The 16,752-nt window shown below is 46.9% G+C and overlaps 1 protein-coding gene across 1 annotated transcript; it reads left to right on the top strand.

Moving 5' to 3' along the window:
* Window positions 1–298: 298 nt before the first annotated feature.
* Window positions 299–16,063, top strand: MARCO (macrophage receptor with collagenous structure). The gene is made up of 21 exons (XM_026076464.1): window positions 299–476; window positions 1,528–1,629; window positions 2,283–2,513; window positions 3,186–3,221; window positions 3,890–3,934; window positions 4,316–4,387; window positions 4,489–4,521; window positions 4,840–4,932; window positions 5,223–5,285; window positions 6,346–6,390; window positions 6,762–6,869; window positions 8,201–8,308; window positions 8,429–8,473; window positions 9,022–9,120; window positions 9,211–9,264; window positions 9,772–9,816; window positions 9,974–10,081; window positions 11,816–11,857; window positions 12,238–12,414; window positions 12,738–12,877; window positions 16,015–16,063. The coding sequence occupies exons 1-20, from the start codon at window positions 362–364 to the stop codon at window positions 12,866–12,868; spliced, it is 1,752 nt and encodes a 583-aa protein (XP_025932249.1). The 5' UTR covers window positions 299–361; the 3' UTR covers window positions 12,869–12,877; window positions 16,015–16,063.
* The last annotated feature ends 689 nt before the right edge of the window (window positions 16,064–16,752 follow it).

The following is a 16,752-nucleotide window of genomic DNA, read 5'->3' as shown; positions in this document are numbered from 1 at the left end:
CAATGTTTAACCAAGCATCTTGGCTATGGGAGGAGTTTCACTCACGTTCGGATTGAGTCAAATGGCCACCTCGCATCCAAACCCTGCTAAGTGCATTGTAGCGATGCCGAATAGCTCGGCTGCGTTCGTGCCGTAGGCTCCGAGGGCCTTGCGTGCTGGGGCGAGCACGTGGGGGACACTGCATGTTCTAGCTGTGGGAGTTTTGAGGAACTGTTCGAATTACCACGTCAGGGTTCTCACAAGTCTATAAAAACTGAGTAGATAGGCAAAGCATATCAAATCACCAGGCAGATAGGCGGCCCCTTCAGTTCTCTATTGTCCGTAATCTGGCAAGATTTAGGTTAACTGCAAGAAATTTGTCATGGAAATTGAAGATAGACACAAGGGAGAGGGAAATTCAAGTGATATGAGCCCTTTGACTCTTTCAGACAAGACTGCGTTTGCTTCAGCTGCTGTTACAACATTTCAGATAAGCGGTAAGGTTTTTTTATTTATTAAAGGGGTTGATATGATTTTATCTGGTCTATGAAGAAAACAGCACATAAAATAGAATATGGTATTTATATTGCATACTAAATGCTTTTTTTACAGTGACATTTACTACTAAATTAACTGACCATGTAAAAAGAGAAGTATGTGAAAGTATTTCTTCTAGGCAGAAGCTGATGCTGAGCATCAGAAAATATTAGTTCCTTTCCCTGTTTTCAGAAGAAGCCTAATTTCATTGAGTAAAACTTTTGTGCCTTAATAGTGAAGATATTCAAATCACCAGATCCAACAAAAAATGTTTATGAATTTCAGTTGAATATAAATATAGTATTGCTGACTAAACTATTCTACTATAAAACTAATTAAATCATTGTACTCTTTTAAAGCTAAGCCTTTAAACTTCTGATTATATTACTTTGAAAAAACTCAATTAAGGCTAACTTATTGCATGTTTGAAGTAGTTATTAATGCTTCTGAAACGCACTTTTTTCTCCCTAAAGGCCAAAATTCAATGAAGCAGTTTTTCTTTTATGTTTGCTGGTGCCAATTTGTCTTAAAAGTTATGACTTGTTTTCATTTGTTCTGCCATTCAGTATATTATTGATTTTTCATTTATTTCAATTGATACATATATCACTGTTCACATGTACCTAGCGCTCTGGAGATAGCATGTGCTTTAAAGAAACCTCTTTGAATGGCAGCCGGGGACAACTGAATGCAATGAAAGCAGGGAGTTTATTCATGCAGAAAGGGGAGAACTACTGTATTTGTACTGTTATAGGTCGGATTAAGTCTTGATTGAAGCAAGCTGGTTTAAAACAGCTAAGGAAAAGATAGCCAAGTGTGAACTGCAGTGCAAAGCACAGGCACGTGCAAGGGAGAGGAGAAGGCAGCCTGCTGCTGTTACAGGACCTGGCCCTCCCAGAGGGACCCAGCTGCTCTCAGCCTCTGGAAAGCATTCGTACTTTATCATGGCCTGAGGGGAGTCTGACGGGAGAGGTGTGAGAGGATGCCTACCCCTCTTCTGTTGGGTTTCAGAGCCTCGAAGCAAACGAGAGCCATCGGCGTGCTGTGCTCGGGCGGCCCTCACCATCTACCTGCTGCTCCTGACGGCTGGCCAAGCGCTGTTGGCATACAAAGGTAATTCATCAGCCTTGCTGCAGGCTCGACAACAAAAAGGCAGCTTTGCTGGGTGTCCTTTTGCAGTGTATCGTGCCTGGAGAGCATGGCTCTGAACAGCTGCAGTGGGCAGAGGGCACCGAGTACCCCAGAGACCCTCTGTGTCCTGCAGCGTCTCCATCTCAGGCACCTTCTGACTCATCTGCACCCTCCTCTCTTCACAGAAACCTGTCTCCCCCTGCTCCCTTTTGCCCAGGAGCCCCATGTCCCCTCTCCCCAGGTCCCGCTTCCCTGCCAGGAGGGAACCTCTGCACCCCTCTTCCTTGCAGCATACCCCCTCCAACCCCTCACCCCCAGAGCGCGTCCTCCCCTCTGTTGGGTCCCCTCCACCCCGCTGCTGTGCCCCTCCCTCCCGGCACTGCTTTTGCGAGTGGGCAGGTGGGACACCAGGGTGCTGGAGAGGTGCTGTGGAGAACCCCTGTGCCTGCCAGGAGGAGATGGCAAAGACCAGCACACTAAAAACACTTCCCCAGGTCAGCTGAGAGTTTCTCTGTTTGTCCTGCAGAAAAAGACCACCTTTCCCACAGGCGCTGAGGAACAGTTCTGCAGAACAGACATTGCCCAGCCCACACCAGGCAGGGAATGCTTATTGCATGGCCCTTCTGTTTCCTCAGTGTTTAAGATGCAGAGAGATATATCAAAAATTCAAGGAAAAAATACCTCCTACTCAGAGATGCTGGAAAGCTCCTTTGCAGAAAAACTTATTTGGGAGAAGAATTACATAGGGAGGGACATGAGACCTGAAGAAAATTGGATAAGAAGCTTAGAAGAGGAAATCAACATAATCAAAAACAGCAATGAAAACTTGATGACAATGATGATGAACAACATCACCCTGGCTGCAGGTATGGTTCCTTTTCTCCACAGCCTTCTGCCTTGCCATGCCAGTTATATGGCGGGAAGAGCCAATTCCTCTGTACAGCTAGCAAAGCCTGAGGCCCTCGTGACGCCCGAGAGCTGCAGTCCTTCTGTGTGAGACTGCAGAGGGCAGATCCTCAGCTGGGCCAAACCCAGGTAAACCATTAACCCAAACAAGTCTTGTGACACTGTTGTCCCAAGAGTCATGCAAGCACCACAGAGGGTGCAGGCCCCACAGAATTAGCAAGTTAGTTCAGACAGATGAATAACTAGGACAAGATTTGGGCACTATTACATTGCTCTTCATGTCTTCTAATTAACCCTGGGCATTTGAGTGTTACTAGACATTGGTTTCTGACACCCTGGCTGGGGAGCTGGAAACACCCCCGGCCACCAGCACATCCCCCTCTGTGCACGTGTCCCCCCACGTGCACATGGCCCTGCACAGCTTTGCCTCTGCACATCACAGCCTGACAGCTCCCTGTGCAGAAGCAAATACAGCTCCAGTCTGCTCTCCCCTCCTGTAGGCACCAGCATGCTTGTAGGCCCTGGCTCTGACTGCAGGGTGATGTCTTCAGCTGAGCCCTAAAACCTATCAACCCCATTCTGGTACATCATTTGCTGACTACTGAAAAATATCCACTAAATATTCATTTCAGGGCCTCCTGGGAGCAAAGGAGATCCTGGACCACCAGGTATGTAGGTATATGAGCCATAAGCAACTTTTTACTCTTTTTTTTTTTCCCCTCTTTCTCTCTCTCTCCTTTTTCCATATGAAACCTGAAGTGAGGATTTGAGAATTCAGTCTATAAACCCATATCATACAAAATGTGCAGAAAGCCAGTTCTCTGGGAATGAAGAGACTTGCTGCACCTTTTGACTCATCTACTGGGAGCCTAGGCCTGCCTGCATGCTTCCTGCAGTGGGAGAGTGACTATAGGGGAACATTGACTTTGCTTCCTCACCGCTGCTCAGCTAGAAAAGCCCCAGTGTTATGGGGAAAGTGAACAGGAGCTGGTCATTATCCGCAATAACCTTCCCAAATCCCTGTGTGAGATGAGACAAATCCTGTGGGCAGCATAGGAGGCCAGGAGTTGGAGTGTTTATGGAGACCAGTTTCAGATCCCTTTCTAAGTGGAAAAGTCTCTGAAGAAGACTACAAGGTCCTGATGAGATTCAGACATGGTGACCAGAGCTGAGATTCGGTGGAGGTGGTCAGACCTCCCTAGAGTGTGTTAATTGCCTCCTACTTGGTTCAAAGTAATACCACTGCATTTAATACTGCATAAAGAGTCAGTGATTTGTTGGAGTGGAACTGTCTCAGGCTCCTGGGACATGAAGGCTGTTATTGTGTTTGATTCAGGTGCCAAAGGAGAGAAAGGAAATCAAGGTGATAAAGGACCCCCAGGTGAGTTTTGATGTTCTTGCTCTCACTTTTCCTTAATCATGGAAGAACGGGGAGCTGGTTGAGCTGGTTCTTGGGAGTTGGCTGATGGACCTCCAGCTCTTCACAGCTCCCCAAAATGCACTGCAGCAGGCTGGAATAGGCATTTATCCAGCTCCCACAGGTGGCGGAAGGGAGGTGGAAACCAGCATCATTTCACTGCAGCCAATGATACTGTGCCACTTCACATCAGCTGAGTATATGAACAGAAATGTGTTGGAGTAGGATTGTGTCCTTGGCCACTCAAACCAGCAGGATTTTTGCCTCTGACTTCAGTGAAGCTGGAATTTGACCTGCAGCCTTTTGCTAACATTTATTTATTATCTTGCTAAATCCCTCTTTAAGGAGAAGCAGGCCCGAAGGGAGAGCCAGGTCCCCAAGGACAAGCTGGAAGCAAAGGAGAACCTGGGTCACAGGGTAAGTAATAACACAAAAATGATAGACCACAGGATAGGAAAGACATAGTGAACACTGAAGGTTATCTGAACAATACAAGAATGATTATTTTTCTGTTTTAGGAATAGGGCTCCCAGGACAGAAAGGTGACAAAGGTAAGTCATAGAAACAAACTCTTGTGACTTCTTTTCCCCTCACAAAATTGTGAGAATTAGCTTGTCTGGAGTAGTGCAGGTGGGCAAATGCACAAAGTGAGGAGCTGAATTGCTGGAATGACAGGCACTATGCATTTACCTTGAACAGAAAGACATAAAAACATCCTGATTTGCAAAGGGTCTATGAACCCGTGTTTTCTGCCAGCTCCCAGTAGCGTGGGAGGTACAGTACCAGGGCCCAGAGGGAAGAGAAGGTGGGAATGCTTTCCATGCATAGAAAACAACTAATTTAGTTTCTCCCCTTAATTCCACTTCCAGGTGATCCAGGGGAAAAGGGTGCCCAAGGTCCTCCTGGTGCGGTCACTACCTTGAAAGGAGAGAAAGGTTCACCTGGAAAAGATGGATCTCCAGGTGAGGAGTTATTTGTTCCTGTAGGGCCTGTACCAGCACCAGTCTGTGGAATTGTTATGGGCTGAGCCCCTCACAGTGGAGCCAGATGGAGATGTGTTGACATGACGGGACAGCCCTAGCATGCAATAAGGATCTTGTGTTGCAAGGCTCTCAGTTACTCAGCACCTGTGGCTGCTGTTGCTGCAGCTGATGCAACAGTCGTGCTCTTTTCCTGCCCAAGGGCATGCTGCAGCCATCTGCAGGAGCTTGTGCCGTAGTACATCCTACTCAGCTTTCATCTCTCCCTGCAGGAGCAGCAGGAGCAAGTGGCATTCCAGGAGAGAAAGGAGACAAGGGAGAGCCGGGAGACGCAGGTAAGAAAGAAGAAATGAAAAATGAAGTGAGAAAGTAACTCTCTGCTGTCAGTAATAGTGGTGTCTTACTGAGGTGGTCAAAGGACACAGGCAAGACAAGTTCACCATCTAATGTAATAAAGGATTTTACATCTGCAAAAGACCTTGTCCAGCCAATACAACCAGAACAGGAAGGGGGAAGTGAACTATTTACAGGGGGCTCATGTTTATCCCATGACTGGAGTGTAACTGGGTTTTTTGTCTCACACCAGTACAATTCAAGGAGACTTCATCGATCCCAACCAAACAGTGCACGTAATCAACAGCAACAAATTCAGGACCTTTCCCAACCTGTCCCTGGGGAACTGCCTGCCCAGGCTCAGGAATGGGCTGGGATGAAGTGCTCCCCTCTGCAGCCCTGTTAAAGCTGCTACCCCTGCTCAGGGTCCCCAGATCATCTGGGGTGGAATTACACCCACTCTAGGAGATAAATGTCTCCAGACAGTGAGGGTGCAGCAAATCCAGATCTAATCTTGGCAACTGTACTGCTTTGAGCAGAGGTTGGACCAGGCAATTCCCAGAGAAACCAATGTTTCTATGATCCTATGATGATCTAAGATGCAATCCTTGTTAAGTCAGATCTGCATCTCATCCATCCCTAGTTCTTGGCTACACTGAGCTTTTATGAAGGAAAAAATTAATACTTTTTTTAGAAATCATGTTTTCATATCTTCCTGGCTGCACTTAAACACCATCTCTGGCCAAACACTGTCTGGTGCCTGCAATATTACGTATCATAGCCCAATAGTTCAGTGTCCTTTCAGGAAAGATTTCCCAACGGTCCCTGTCAGACTGTGGTCAGCAGGGCTTGGCCTGCAGACAACTGGCCTGTCCCTAGCTGTGCAGTCAGCCTGGACTTCAGCAGAGCAGTTATGCTCCCATATGCCAGCTGAAAACTGGGCTCAGTGGTGACAGAAGGAACATGCACAAAGAATGATTTAAAAAAATTAATCTCTTATTTCTAGTCATTACTGTGAATAGATGAGGTGTATCAGCTGATATATGAATTTTTGCATTTTAGGGCCAGCAGGGCCAGCGGGGATGAAGGGAGACAAAGGAAGCCAAGGTAAAGCATTTCTGACACCTGAATTACTTCTGTGGATGACTATAACATGACTTTAGGGATTTTATGGACAATCTTGTCCTCAGTCACAGAGGTAAGTTGGTAGTAATGCCATTGGAGCTGAAGGAAACAAACCTATGCATATTTAATGTGAACAAGAGCAACGCTTAGCCAGAAGAATTCTTATTTTAAAGATAAATTTGAGAGCCAGTGTACTGGCCACAGCCATCTAATTTCCTGTAATCACTAGCACTACTCAAGTATGCTGAGAACAGAGATTGGCTCATGTCTCCAGCTGAGCTGCATGGGCTGCTACTAACAGTCACTAAACATGATACCCGATAGAGCATGAAAATGTGGCATTTCCCACGCAGGCTTACAAGGACCTCAGGGTGTAAACGGAAATAAAGGAGACTCTGGCCCTCCTGGCCCACCTGGTGAACCGGGAGAAAGAGGAGCAAAAGGAGAGATGGGTCTTGCAGGTAGGACTATTTGACTCTTTCAACACTTCAAAGACTCTCCTATGTATGACTGTTTAAACTGGTTCTAATTAAAACATCACATGAAATCTTCAGAGTTTGGTTATTTTCATAAAAACCCAGATAACCCTGAGTATGGCTTGCCAGCCCGTGAGGGAGCTGGTTGAACAGGACAGTCTGCCTGACCCAAAGGGATTTCATTTTGTGTCACGCTTCAGCAAAGCTCCCAGAGGAGGGCTGGGGGAAGGGGACTCGCAAAATGTTGACTCTGCACCATGGAAGTCTCTTTATAGAGCTACCCTGTCTAACAAAAGCCACAGGTACTCAATTATCAGCCTGTTCCAGATTAAAGCAGTGATGTTTGCAGTAGGATTTTTATGGTATAAACTAATACAGTATAATTTATATGCACAAGCATGTGGATGTTAGGCCTCACTGTAGTAAAACTTATTTCTGAAAGCTTTATATCTTATACAATCCTGACTCTTATACAACTTAAGTAGAGGAATTATGCAACGTGTTTCTCCTGTGTAACGTGCATTAGTGGGCATCTCCTGGATAACTGCTATTCAACAGGCTTATGTGGGCTGCACCCAGAGAGAAAAGGCTGAAAGCAGGATTGCAAAAGAAAGCGAAAGTTGTTTGTGGTACGGCTGAGGGAGGATGTTTTGCATAGGTGGGCTAGAGCTTCCTCAGAAGTCAGTCACCAGATGCTGCAGGCTCCAGTGGAGCTGTGCTTGTTCACATGAGCTGCAAAAAGGGGGTGGAAGGAATACCCAAGCCAAGGACTTTGGGATAATTCTGGAGCAAAAGGGTGAAGGAGAGGTCACTCTTTAAAAGAGATATTTTCAGGTACTTCAGCTCTGTCAGACCACATTGATCCCCTGCTCAGAGAAGAGAAGGCTAAGGAGAGCCATGGCAATTGTCTCCAAGCACAGGAACTGAATAAACTGTCCTCCACCTCCACTGTGGGCAGGAGAAGGAATAGACCTTTAGGCTGCAGTAGCGGAGACTTAGAGAAGAAAACCTTCTAATGGTAGAGATAGTTAGGGAATAGACAAGGGAGGTGCAGCCTCCATCCTTGCAAATCTTTAAGACCAGATCTGACAAACATCTGCCAGGACAGTTGGTGAGAGCTGGCAGCTGGTTCAGACTGACTCCTGAGGTCCCGTCCAGCCCTGTCATCCTGCAGTTTTATGCAGATGCCACTGACTGATAAATGCAAGCGTGAGGCCAAACTCTCACACTTCATGAAGCTAGAGGAAGATGCTCTGCTGGCTTCAGAGATGACAAATTTGTTATGATTTTTACACGTGTGCTGTGCCCTCTGGTAGGTTCTCAAGGGCCGAAAGGCGAAATGGGCGAGAGGGGAGATCCTGGGCCCCCTGGACCCACTGGTCCTCCGGGAGATAAGGGAGACACAGGACAGCCAGGTTTCAATGGTAAGTGAAGAGTACAGAGCACAGCCCCCCCGTTAGCACACATGTGCGGTGCTGGAGGGCTGGGCTAGCTGAAGCCTTTGGTTAAGCCTCACTAGCACTGACATCAGCATTTTCTTACAGGTAGCATGGGGGAGCCTGGACCTCCTGGGGAGAAAGGAGAGACAGGTAAGCTGTACAAAAGGTGATATTTTAGGGGAGGTGCTTCATGACATGGAAAACCATATCTGAGGTAGATCCCAACATGGGTAAGAGATGAAGATGAGATGAAGAAACCATGCTAATGCTGTGCAAACCTGTCCTGCAGCTGAGGCTGCCTCAGCTAGACCCTGCTCACAGAGTGCATGAGAATGAGGGAGAAAGGAGGATCCTGTAATGAGGAAGGCCACAGCTTCCTTCCTGTGCTGTGTACACATATGCAAGGGCAAAAATTGGCTGCTCTTTTAGAAAAGTGCCTGTGCTGCTCATGGCTGGCAGTCTGCAAGGGCCCAGTTTCCTACAGCCTTTCGCTGTGGGCCATCGCTCACTGCACTGTTAAGGCTGGCGCTGCCGGGGAGGATTGTGATTTGGAAAGAACCACCATTTGTTTCGCCTTCATAGGGATAACTCAATCTGCAAAGCACAGGGCCCAGTGACTTAGCTGTTTTGCAGTGGTTCTTTTCTCTCTTTCATGATTTTCTTGCATTTCGCATGTATTGCTTGTGCTCAACGTCAAGGTTTACCTGGACAACCTGGCCCCCCGGGAAATCCTGGCTCCAGTGGCAGACCTGGTCAGAAAGGGGAGAAGGGGGCCCAAGGGCTCAGCGGTAGTCCAGGTACAAAGCTACTGAAATCTAACTGGCTGCTCTCCTAAACTGACCTTGCTATGTGTGACGGCTTCTTTGTTGATTTGTTTTTAATTTCAGGAACTGCAGGCGAGAGGGGACTTAAAGGCGAAAAGGGAGACAGTGGAACGGCAGGTAAAGGAGAATAAAATGGGTTTGGTCAACTTTTTTTTTTTTTTTTAACTTTTCATTTATATAGTGTTTACAACCTCCATAGTTCCTCCATCAGGAGATGAGGAAGATGAGTATTGCACCCTTGTGCATTCATTGTATCCCCAGATAATAGGAATGGGAGTTGCCTTTGTGTTTACAAATGTCAGACAAACCAGACTTCATGTGTCTAGGCTCTCTACAGTCACTGAAGATATGCTCTGTCCGATCAGTGGAGTTTAGGATGTGATACAAATGACCACAAGTAGGTAAACTGCAGGAGGAGATGACCCTCCATTGTCTATATTTTCTGCATTGATTAGGTCTCCATTGAGTATAATGGGAAATGAGAGGCTCACTTCAGAAAAAGACCTCTATAGTTTAGATAGCTAAACTGGACTGGATGAAACCCACCCTAAATATTGGTTTGCAAAACTTAAATTGTATGAATACTTGTGTCTTATGCATTTATTTTGGTTTTGATGATCTTAGGTCTTCCAGGGACAAAAGGAACAAAGGGAGATGAGGGCCCACGAGGTAAAAACTTGTTCTATAGCATTATTTATTCTGATATTTATTCAACAAAGTACTCTAAATGCAATGATTCACTCCTCTGTGTCAATGTGAAATGCTTGGTGCACTCTTTCCTTTGGGAACTGACAAAGGTATCAACTTTCTTATATTTTCCACCTAGGTAGTCCAGGCCCAGCTGGTGTAAAAGGAAGAAAGGGGGATCATGGCAGTCCTGGTCCAAAAGGGGCAGCAGGGGCCAAAGGAGCCAAAGGAGATACTGGACTTATTGGTAAGGCTGTTTGCCAGTGTCTGGTGCATTTGGGTTTGGGACCTTACGTCGTGCAATGGCACAAGCTGTTCTGGGGCACAGACGCAAAGCTGGTTTGGAGGAACTCAACAGACTAATTAGTCTTCCCAGAAAATGCATGTGTGGGGTGTCACAGTCACAGCTTGGAAGGTTTGAAAGATAGGCAAGTGTTTTTCTCAAATCCCTGATCTCACGGAAAACTGGAACAATTCATGTTCCTGTTGCCTTTCTACAGAGATATCCTGCAAAGTGCCAGGCTGCTGCAGCGTACCTGGCAGTTAGGAGCACAGCACTGAAACGCCAGGACTGTTTGCCTCACCCTCTGTTATCCCAGGACACCACCCAGAAAACAGACAGTTCGGAAGGGCCTGCAGCAGAGCTACTCCATGTGTTTTCCCCCCTTCCCTTCCAGTCACAGACTGCTTCCAAAAACCCAATGACAAGGCCAAGGCCTGTTTTTTTTTTTGTTTTTTTTTTTTGTTTTTTTAAAACAACTAGCAAAAGGATTCAAATATAAATGACAACGTATTTATCCCACATGAAATGCACACAGGAAACTGGAGGGGACACAAAGTAATCACTGGAGAAAATGGAGCTGCTTCCAAAAACCCAATGACAAGGCCAAGGCCTGTTTTTTTTTTTGTTTTTTTTTTTTGTTTTTTTAAAACAACCCCCCCTCCCCACACACACACACAGATCAGTGACTGGAGGAGGGGAAAAAAGACAGCAAAAATTTCCAAAACTTAGGGCTCAGTGGAGTACGCAGGCATAACCAGGGGATCCAGCAATACCATGGCAGCTCTGCAGAAGTCACATTTTGGTGGCATTCTCAGTTTCTGTGATGTTACCTACTAGATGCACAGTCTTTCTTCTTAACAGCACTAACCTGTGCTGTTTGGTTTCATAAATTCACCTCTTGGTCATTGAGAACACTTTAGTGCAACTGTTACAGGGAAAATTTCATTAATGGAGCATGTCTGAGTTCATGAATTTCTTCCTGGCTGTGGTGCAGGACAGGAGCCTGCTCCAAATGTCTTTTCTTTTTGTTGTTTGCACTGAACGGTACACAGGTGCTCAGAAATAAAAGAAATCAGAGCTGATCTGGGGCTCTTCTGTGCACTCCTCTGCTGGATCTATGCCTCTGGAGGAGAGGTGCAGGAGGGCCCTCCAGGTGGGAGACAGCAATATGTGCTTTGTGGAGGTAGCATCTGCAGGGAAGATCTCAGTGTTGTTTTGTTTTGTTTTTTTCAAACACATTCAAGTTTTTTTTTCTTAGGGCAGGGGATGTCGTACAGAAGCGTAAGTGGCTTTCTGCTGTCCTGTGGCAGCACCTACAGACCAAAACCCATGATGTAGGTCTTCCTACAAATACTCCTAGAGATACCATGCCTGCTTCTGGAGAGCCTGAAGGCTGTCAGAGATGTCATCTTAAAGACAGTAGTGGCAATAAGATCCATTTCTCTTGAGTGAATGAGATTTTTGCAAGCTGCCCTCTTCACTCAGGTCACATTTTAGGAAAACTACCATATCTTATCCTGCTTTCCTTGCCATGCTGCTATCATGTTTTCTTTCATGCCCTCTTAATCACTTCAGAGGGCCCATTCCACAAGGGAATGGAGCCCTTGCACCTCTGACCCACACAACTCAGAAAAAGATAACTACTTTTTTCTTCCTAAACAGCTGTCAAATGTTTGCTTGTTTCTTAATTTGAAACAGGTCCCCCAGGAGCGAGCGGGAGCAAAGGCGAAAAGGGAGAAGGTACTGGACTTCCATTTATTCTTCTATCACTTCCCTTCTTGCATGGAAACTCTCTGACATCAGGACTAGCATGTCCCCAGGCACACCTCACTAACTGAAGCTTGCCTGCAGCACTGCTAGCGGATCCGATGTGGTTAGGCACCGAGCAGTTGCACTGGAGAGCCTAGGCTGCAGGCTGGGCTGCCTCCCCAGCCAAGCCTGGTTGGTGAATTGTTTTGATTTGTGCCACAAGGACTTTGTGGTCTCTCCCAGGCCACAGCCACTGGGGTGGGAATGCTCATCCAAGTCTGAGCAGTTGCTCTTTCATTTGTCAATGGTGGGGTTTCTTCCTCATTTCTGTGTGACTAGTACAGCTATTTTCTTCTGCTCTGATCTGTCAGGCTATCGCAGTCATTTTATACGAATCGCTGGAGGGGGCAGGAGGGGTCGTGTGGAAATCCTTTACGAGGGCATCTGGGGAACAATATGTGACGACAGCTGGGACACACAAGATGGCACCGTGGTCTGCCGTATGTTGGGATACAGTCGCGCAGTCAGCACCTTCACAGCCAGCGCAGGTGAGTCCCTAACAGCTTCCCAAGCAGGTGCTTGTGGCAGAGGCGGCTTTGCCTGTCTGACACAGGGAAGCATCACAAGAAGGTCCTTCACCCAAGAAATGGGAGAGCAAAGACAACAGTCTCAAAGGGACAGTCCTTTCCTCTTGGGATGATGCAGCTGCCAGTTGAGAGCTGTTCAAGCTATGCCAAAAAGCTTGATCTGTCATGAGCAAACCATGAAGCCCAGCACACGCTTGCAATCCACAGGGCTGTCTTAGAAAAATGTATATTCCTGTTTTCCTTGTCTAACAGTGACTGACTCTTTTTTAACTTGTCCTTCAAAGGCACTGGACAAATTTGGCTTGATGATGTGAACTGCGAAGGGAGTGAACATTCCATTTTCGACTGCTCAAAACCAAGCTGGGGTTTGCACAACTGCTCACACAATGAGGATGCTGGGGTGGAGTGCATCTGATGGACTTGGGTACTGCCCTTGCAAACCACTGCCCGGCCTGTGCTGTACATGGTGCTGCTGTCTGCCTGTGCTTGTGATGTTATTCTTTTTACCTGTTCATTAAATTTTACACAAATCAGTAACAGTCACCAGATCTGCAATCCCAGCTGCCACAGCAGGATGTGAGCTGTGTGGGACTTCTCAGTCCACACTAAAGGAGAGATCGTGTGTTTTAGCTTAGCCAGCAGTAAGATAGACCAGGTTAAGAGTGGGGGAAAGAAGTTACTATGACTTAGCTAGTATCTGCATTGCAGTATCCTGATCATGAATCTGAGCCTAAAACTCCCTGTGAAGTGCATATACTCAAGACAGCAAATGCTCAGAAATCATCAGCTGATCTAACTGGCATGCAAATGTAACTGTGCTCTAGAGAAGGATGATCACAAGTTGAAGCACAAAAGTAAGTGCCCAAGGACCAGGTGCCACCTGCCCTGGTTTAGCACAGATCGTGTTTCCTTGGCCTGTCTGGTGAAGCAATACTGCTTTGCTATAATAACCTGGTACAGGAAACTGAGTGCTTTCAAGTTTTTAGAGAAGAGATGCTCCAGTAAAACAAAGGGATGATAAATAGAAGTACTAAGGGGGAAGTATCTGCTAATTAAACTTTCAGAGTGAAATTATGGATCCAAAACTCAAAGGCTTCTGCCTTAATTGAAGGTATCATACAGAACAATGCTAGAGACAATAACTGAAAGTTTTCTTTTTTTATTAACTGTTCTCCTTTCCCATTGCACAGCACTTGACATTTGGCAGGTGTATATAGCTGTGCACATTGCAACTTGCTTGCAGGCATTTTCTTTAAAATGTAAGAAATACCTTTAAGGAAACTCTCCTGTCTGCTTTAATGTTGGTCATAACCACACTTGTCTAGATAGTGTTGAAACTTGGTTTTAGCAATTACAAATTCAGATATAAGTGGAAAAACTTCTGAGTAGTGCCAGTAAGAGAAGCAGGTGACAGGGCGTCCAGAGCCCATGTGAGGAGAAGACCCAGCACAGTGCAGGGTAGTATTCAGTTTTTTTAATCGGGCAAAACGGCCGTTCAAGGTGAAGTCTCTATGGCCCTCTGGGGTTCCTTGGCTGTGGCTGCTTAAACACCGTAAGTCTCAATGTGCATTTTGAAGAATGGGCATCCAGGAACAAGCAGTTGTACCAGGTTAACATCGTGACACCAGGGGCTGGATGAGATCTAAGCCTCTTTTCAAATTTTGCCTTGCATGTCATGCTCTTTAAATGCAATCGTTGAGCATTGTCAGGACAAGAAAGCCTGCACATCTGGCACCTTACTGTGGGTGTGAGCTTGGGTGCCAGAGCTAAGGACGCTATAGTCCAGTTTGTCTGCTCCTAAGCACAACAGGGGACAGATCAAGCCCAAGCTACTGTCCAACAGCATGGAGAACCCTTGGAGAAGCACTAGCTGACTGGGAATAAACAGCAAGGGATGCTAGATGGTGCAGCACAAATGTTTTACAGTGGCAGGGTGAAACCAGAAAAAGACTAATGTGGTCACTAAAGCAAGAAGAAATTCTTCACGGTTCTCCCAGCTTTCCTATTAGTGGTGCATTTTTGCTCTGAAGAGTTGGTTGTGCTGAATTAACTTCTCCATCACTTACACTCCCTCTTGCCACAAGCCTGTATGTTTTCTGGGTCCTGCGTATGCTCAGACTGCAGGAGCTGCAGTCACTTGTTGACCATGTTATCAGCTGTCATCTTCATGGCCATGCAGAGAGCCAGATCAGGGAACTGATCCTTGTGAAAACTACCTAGTTTAAAAAAAAAAAAAAAAACCTCTGAATTTTAGTTGGTAACTGAATTTGTTTCCTGCACCTGCTTCCTGTGCTAGCATAAGAGAGATGACAGGAAAATTTTAAAACCAGGAAAAAACAAATGAAAACAAAAAGACGTAAGGACATTTCCAAGGGGGGACAGACACACTTGCAAGGACAGAGAAACAGGTCATTTACCCCTGTTGTAGCATCCACCTGTATTCTGTGTACGGCAGCTTTTACTGGCTGACGGCCTAACCTGGTAGCTGTAGTTGTTTGGTGCTGCCTTTTGTGCCTGAGGAGCAGAGGTATGACTTTAAATTGTTTGAAACCTTTCAGGTAGCCCTGCATCTTCAGACCTCCTTACAAAGCTGTTTTGGAGACTTAGATTTTTCCCTGCTTGTTGCGCCAATAATGTCAATAACCTGCAAATATACCATCACACCTCACATCCAAGAGCTTCTCTGTTAATTTGCAGCTCTTACCTCTTCACTTTCGAAGAAATGGAAAAAGCTCCATGTACCATCCAGATTAGTTCATTGAAAATAATAGCAGTGGGGATTTGGGGGTTTGCTCTGCTCTGCAGAGGTTTGGTATAGGCAGCTCACGCAACAGTCTCCGGCTCATTTAAGCAGTATTAGCACAGACATTATCGAAGAGATCAGGGCTACGGTCTGGGTGCAGTCCCCCACTCCTTTGCAAAGTTTTTGTACTACCGTGGCATGTTCATGCACTCTTATTACGTGGGCATCAGAAGTACATAAATATAAGGAGCTACGGAGGCTGACAGTCTGTCCGTATTAGGGTGCATGCTTGTATCCTGTGAGACCCAGGAGACAAAGTGCCAGAAATAGACTTTCAAAGATGTCTAGCCCAGCTTTAGCAGATTCAGAAGCTCTCACTAAATCCCGCACTTTTCATTCAAATCACAGATACCTGTGGCAGCTCCTCGGCTGCCATAAATCGGCGTATCGCTGCTATTTTGTGTTTCGGGAGAGGCAAGAAAAGCCCTTATTTAAGTCCAGCCGGCAAGGGCGTCGTATCGGCAGCCTTTGCGCCTCCAGTGCTATCTTTCCCTCGGGATGAGGGTTTATATTCGCCCTGCTGCCGCCAAGGGGAGCTCCAGGGCCGCCGGCGCCCCGAGAGCCGCGCGGCCGCTGCCCCGCGCTGCCCCGCGCTGCCCGGCGGCGGCGGCGGCTGCTGCCGGCCGCCCGGAGCCGCGTCTGCAGGTGCTTTACCGGGCAAGACTGCCAGGCGTGCAGGTCAGTTTTACAGGTTTTTCTTTCCACTCTTAATGGCTACAAACCCTTTTTTTCTTTTCTTTTCTTTCTTTTTTTTTAAGGCAAAGCCCACGATCTCCCCCAAATCCCTCGATCCCAGCACCTCGGAGAGGTTTCCTCCCAGGGAGGCACTAGAGAAGGCTCACGGCCGCAAGCTCGCCATCGGCTTCGCACCTGCGAAAGTCCAGGTGCCGATCCCGACGGCTGCACGCAGGGACCGAAAACCAGTCCCCGGGGACAGGGGCTGCCGTGTCCGTCCCGCTGTCCCCAGCCCGGCCTCCCCGCGCGGCAGAGCGCACGGACAGTCTGCAGTCGCTAATAAGGAATTGTACAGCTTTGCTTATCGTTCCCTCCCAGCACCAATTAAAAAGATTTAGTTAAGCAGAATACAATTACACTGTCATGGATAAAAGGGATACAATTAATTAAAAAGGAGCGCTTTCCCTGAGGAATGCTGGTGTTTCCACATGCTCCCATCCCTGTCCCTGATCGCTTTGTGTGATCTGAGGAGAGGAGCCGGGGTGAATTAGGTAGTGGAGAAGCAAGCAGGTACCCAGGGCTGCAACGAGCTCGTCTCCCAGCCCCTCCGACTCGCAAGGACGAGCAAGTTAGTGAGTCCCGTGAGGACACATCTCCTCCGTAGCCCTAAAACATCATTTCCAGCATTTCTGATGCTGTTCTCCTCACTTTTCCAAGGAGCTGAACATTTCATAGATACTGTCAGGCACCTCTCTGGGACTTGGGTCCTCTTGGAGAAAAGGCTGAGCTTTCTGTCAACAGCGGGGAAACGGGAAGCAGCT

This window comes from Apteryx rowi, unplaced genomic scaffold (assembly GCF_003343035.1).
Source record: "Apteryx rowi isolate R43461 unplaced genomic scaffold, aptRow1 scaffold_431, whole genome shotgun sequence".
Lineage (NCBI taxonomy): Eukaryota > Metazoa > Chordata > Aves > Apterygiformes > Apterygidae > Apteryx > Apteryx rowi.
This window is presented reverse-complemented; position numbering and strand designations above follow the sequence as displayed.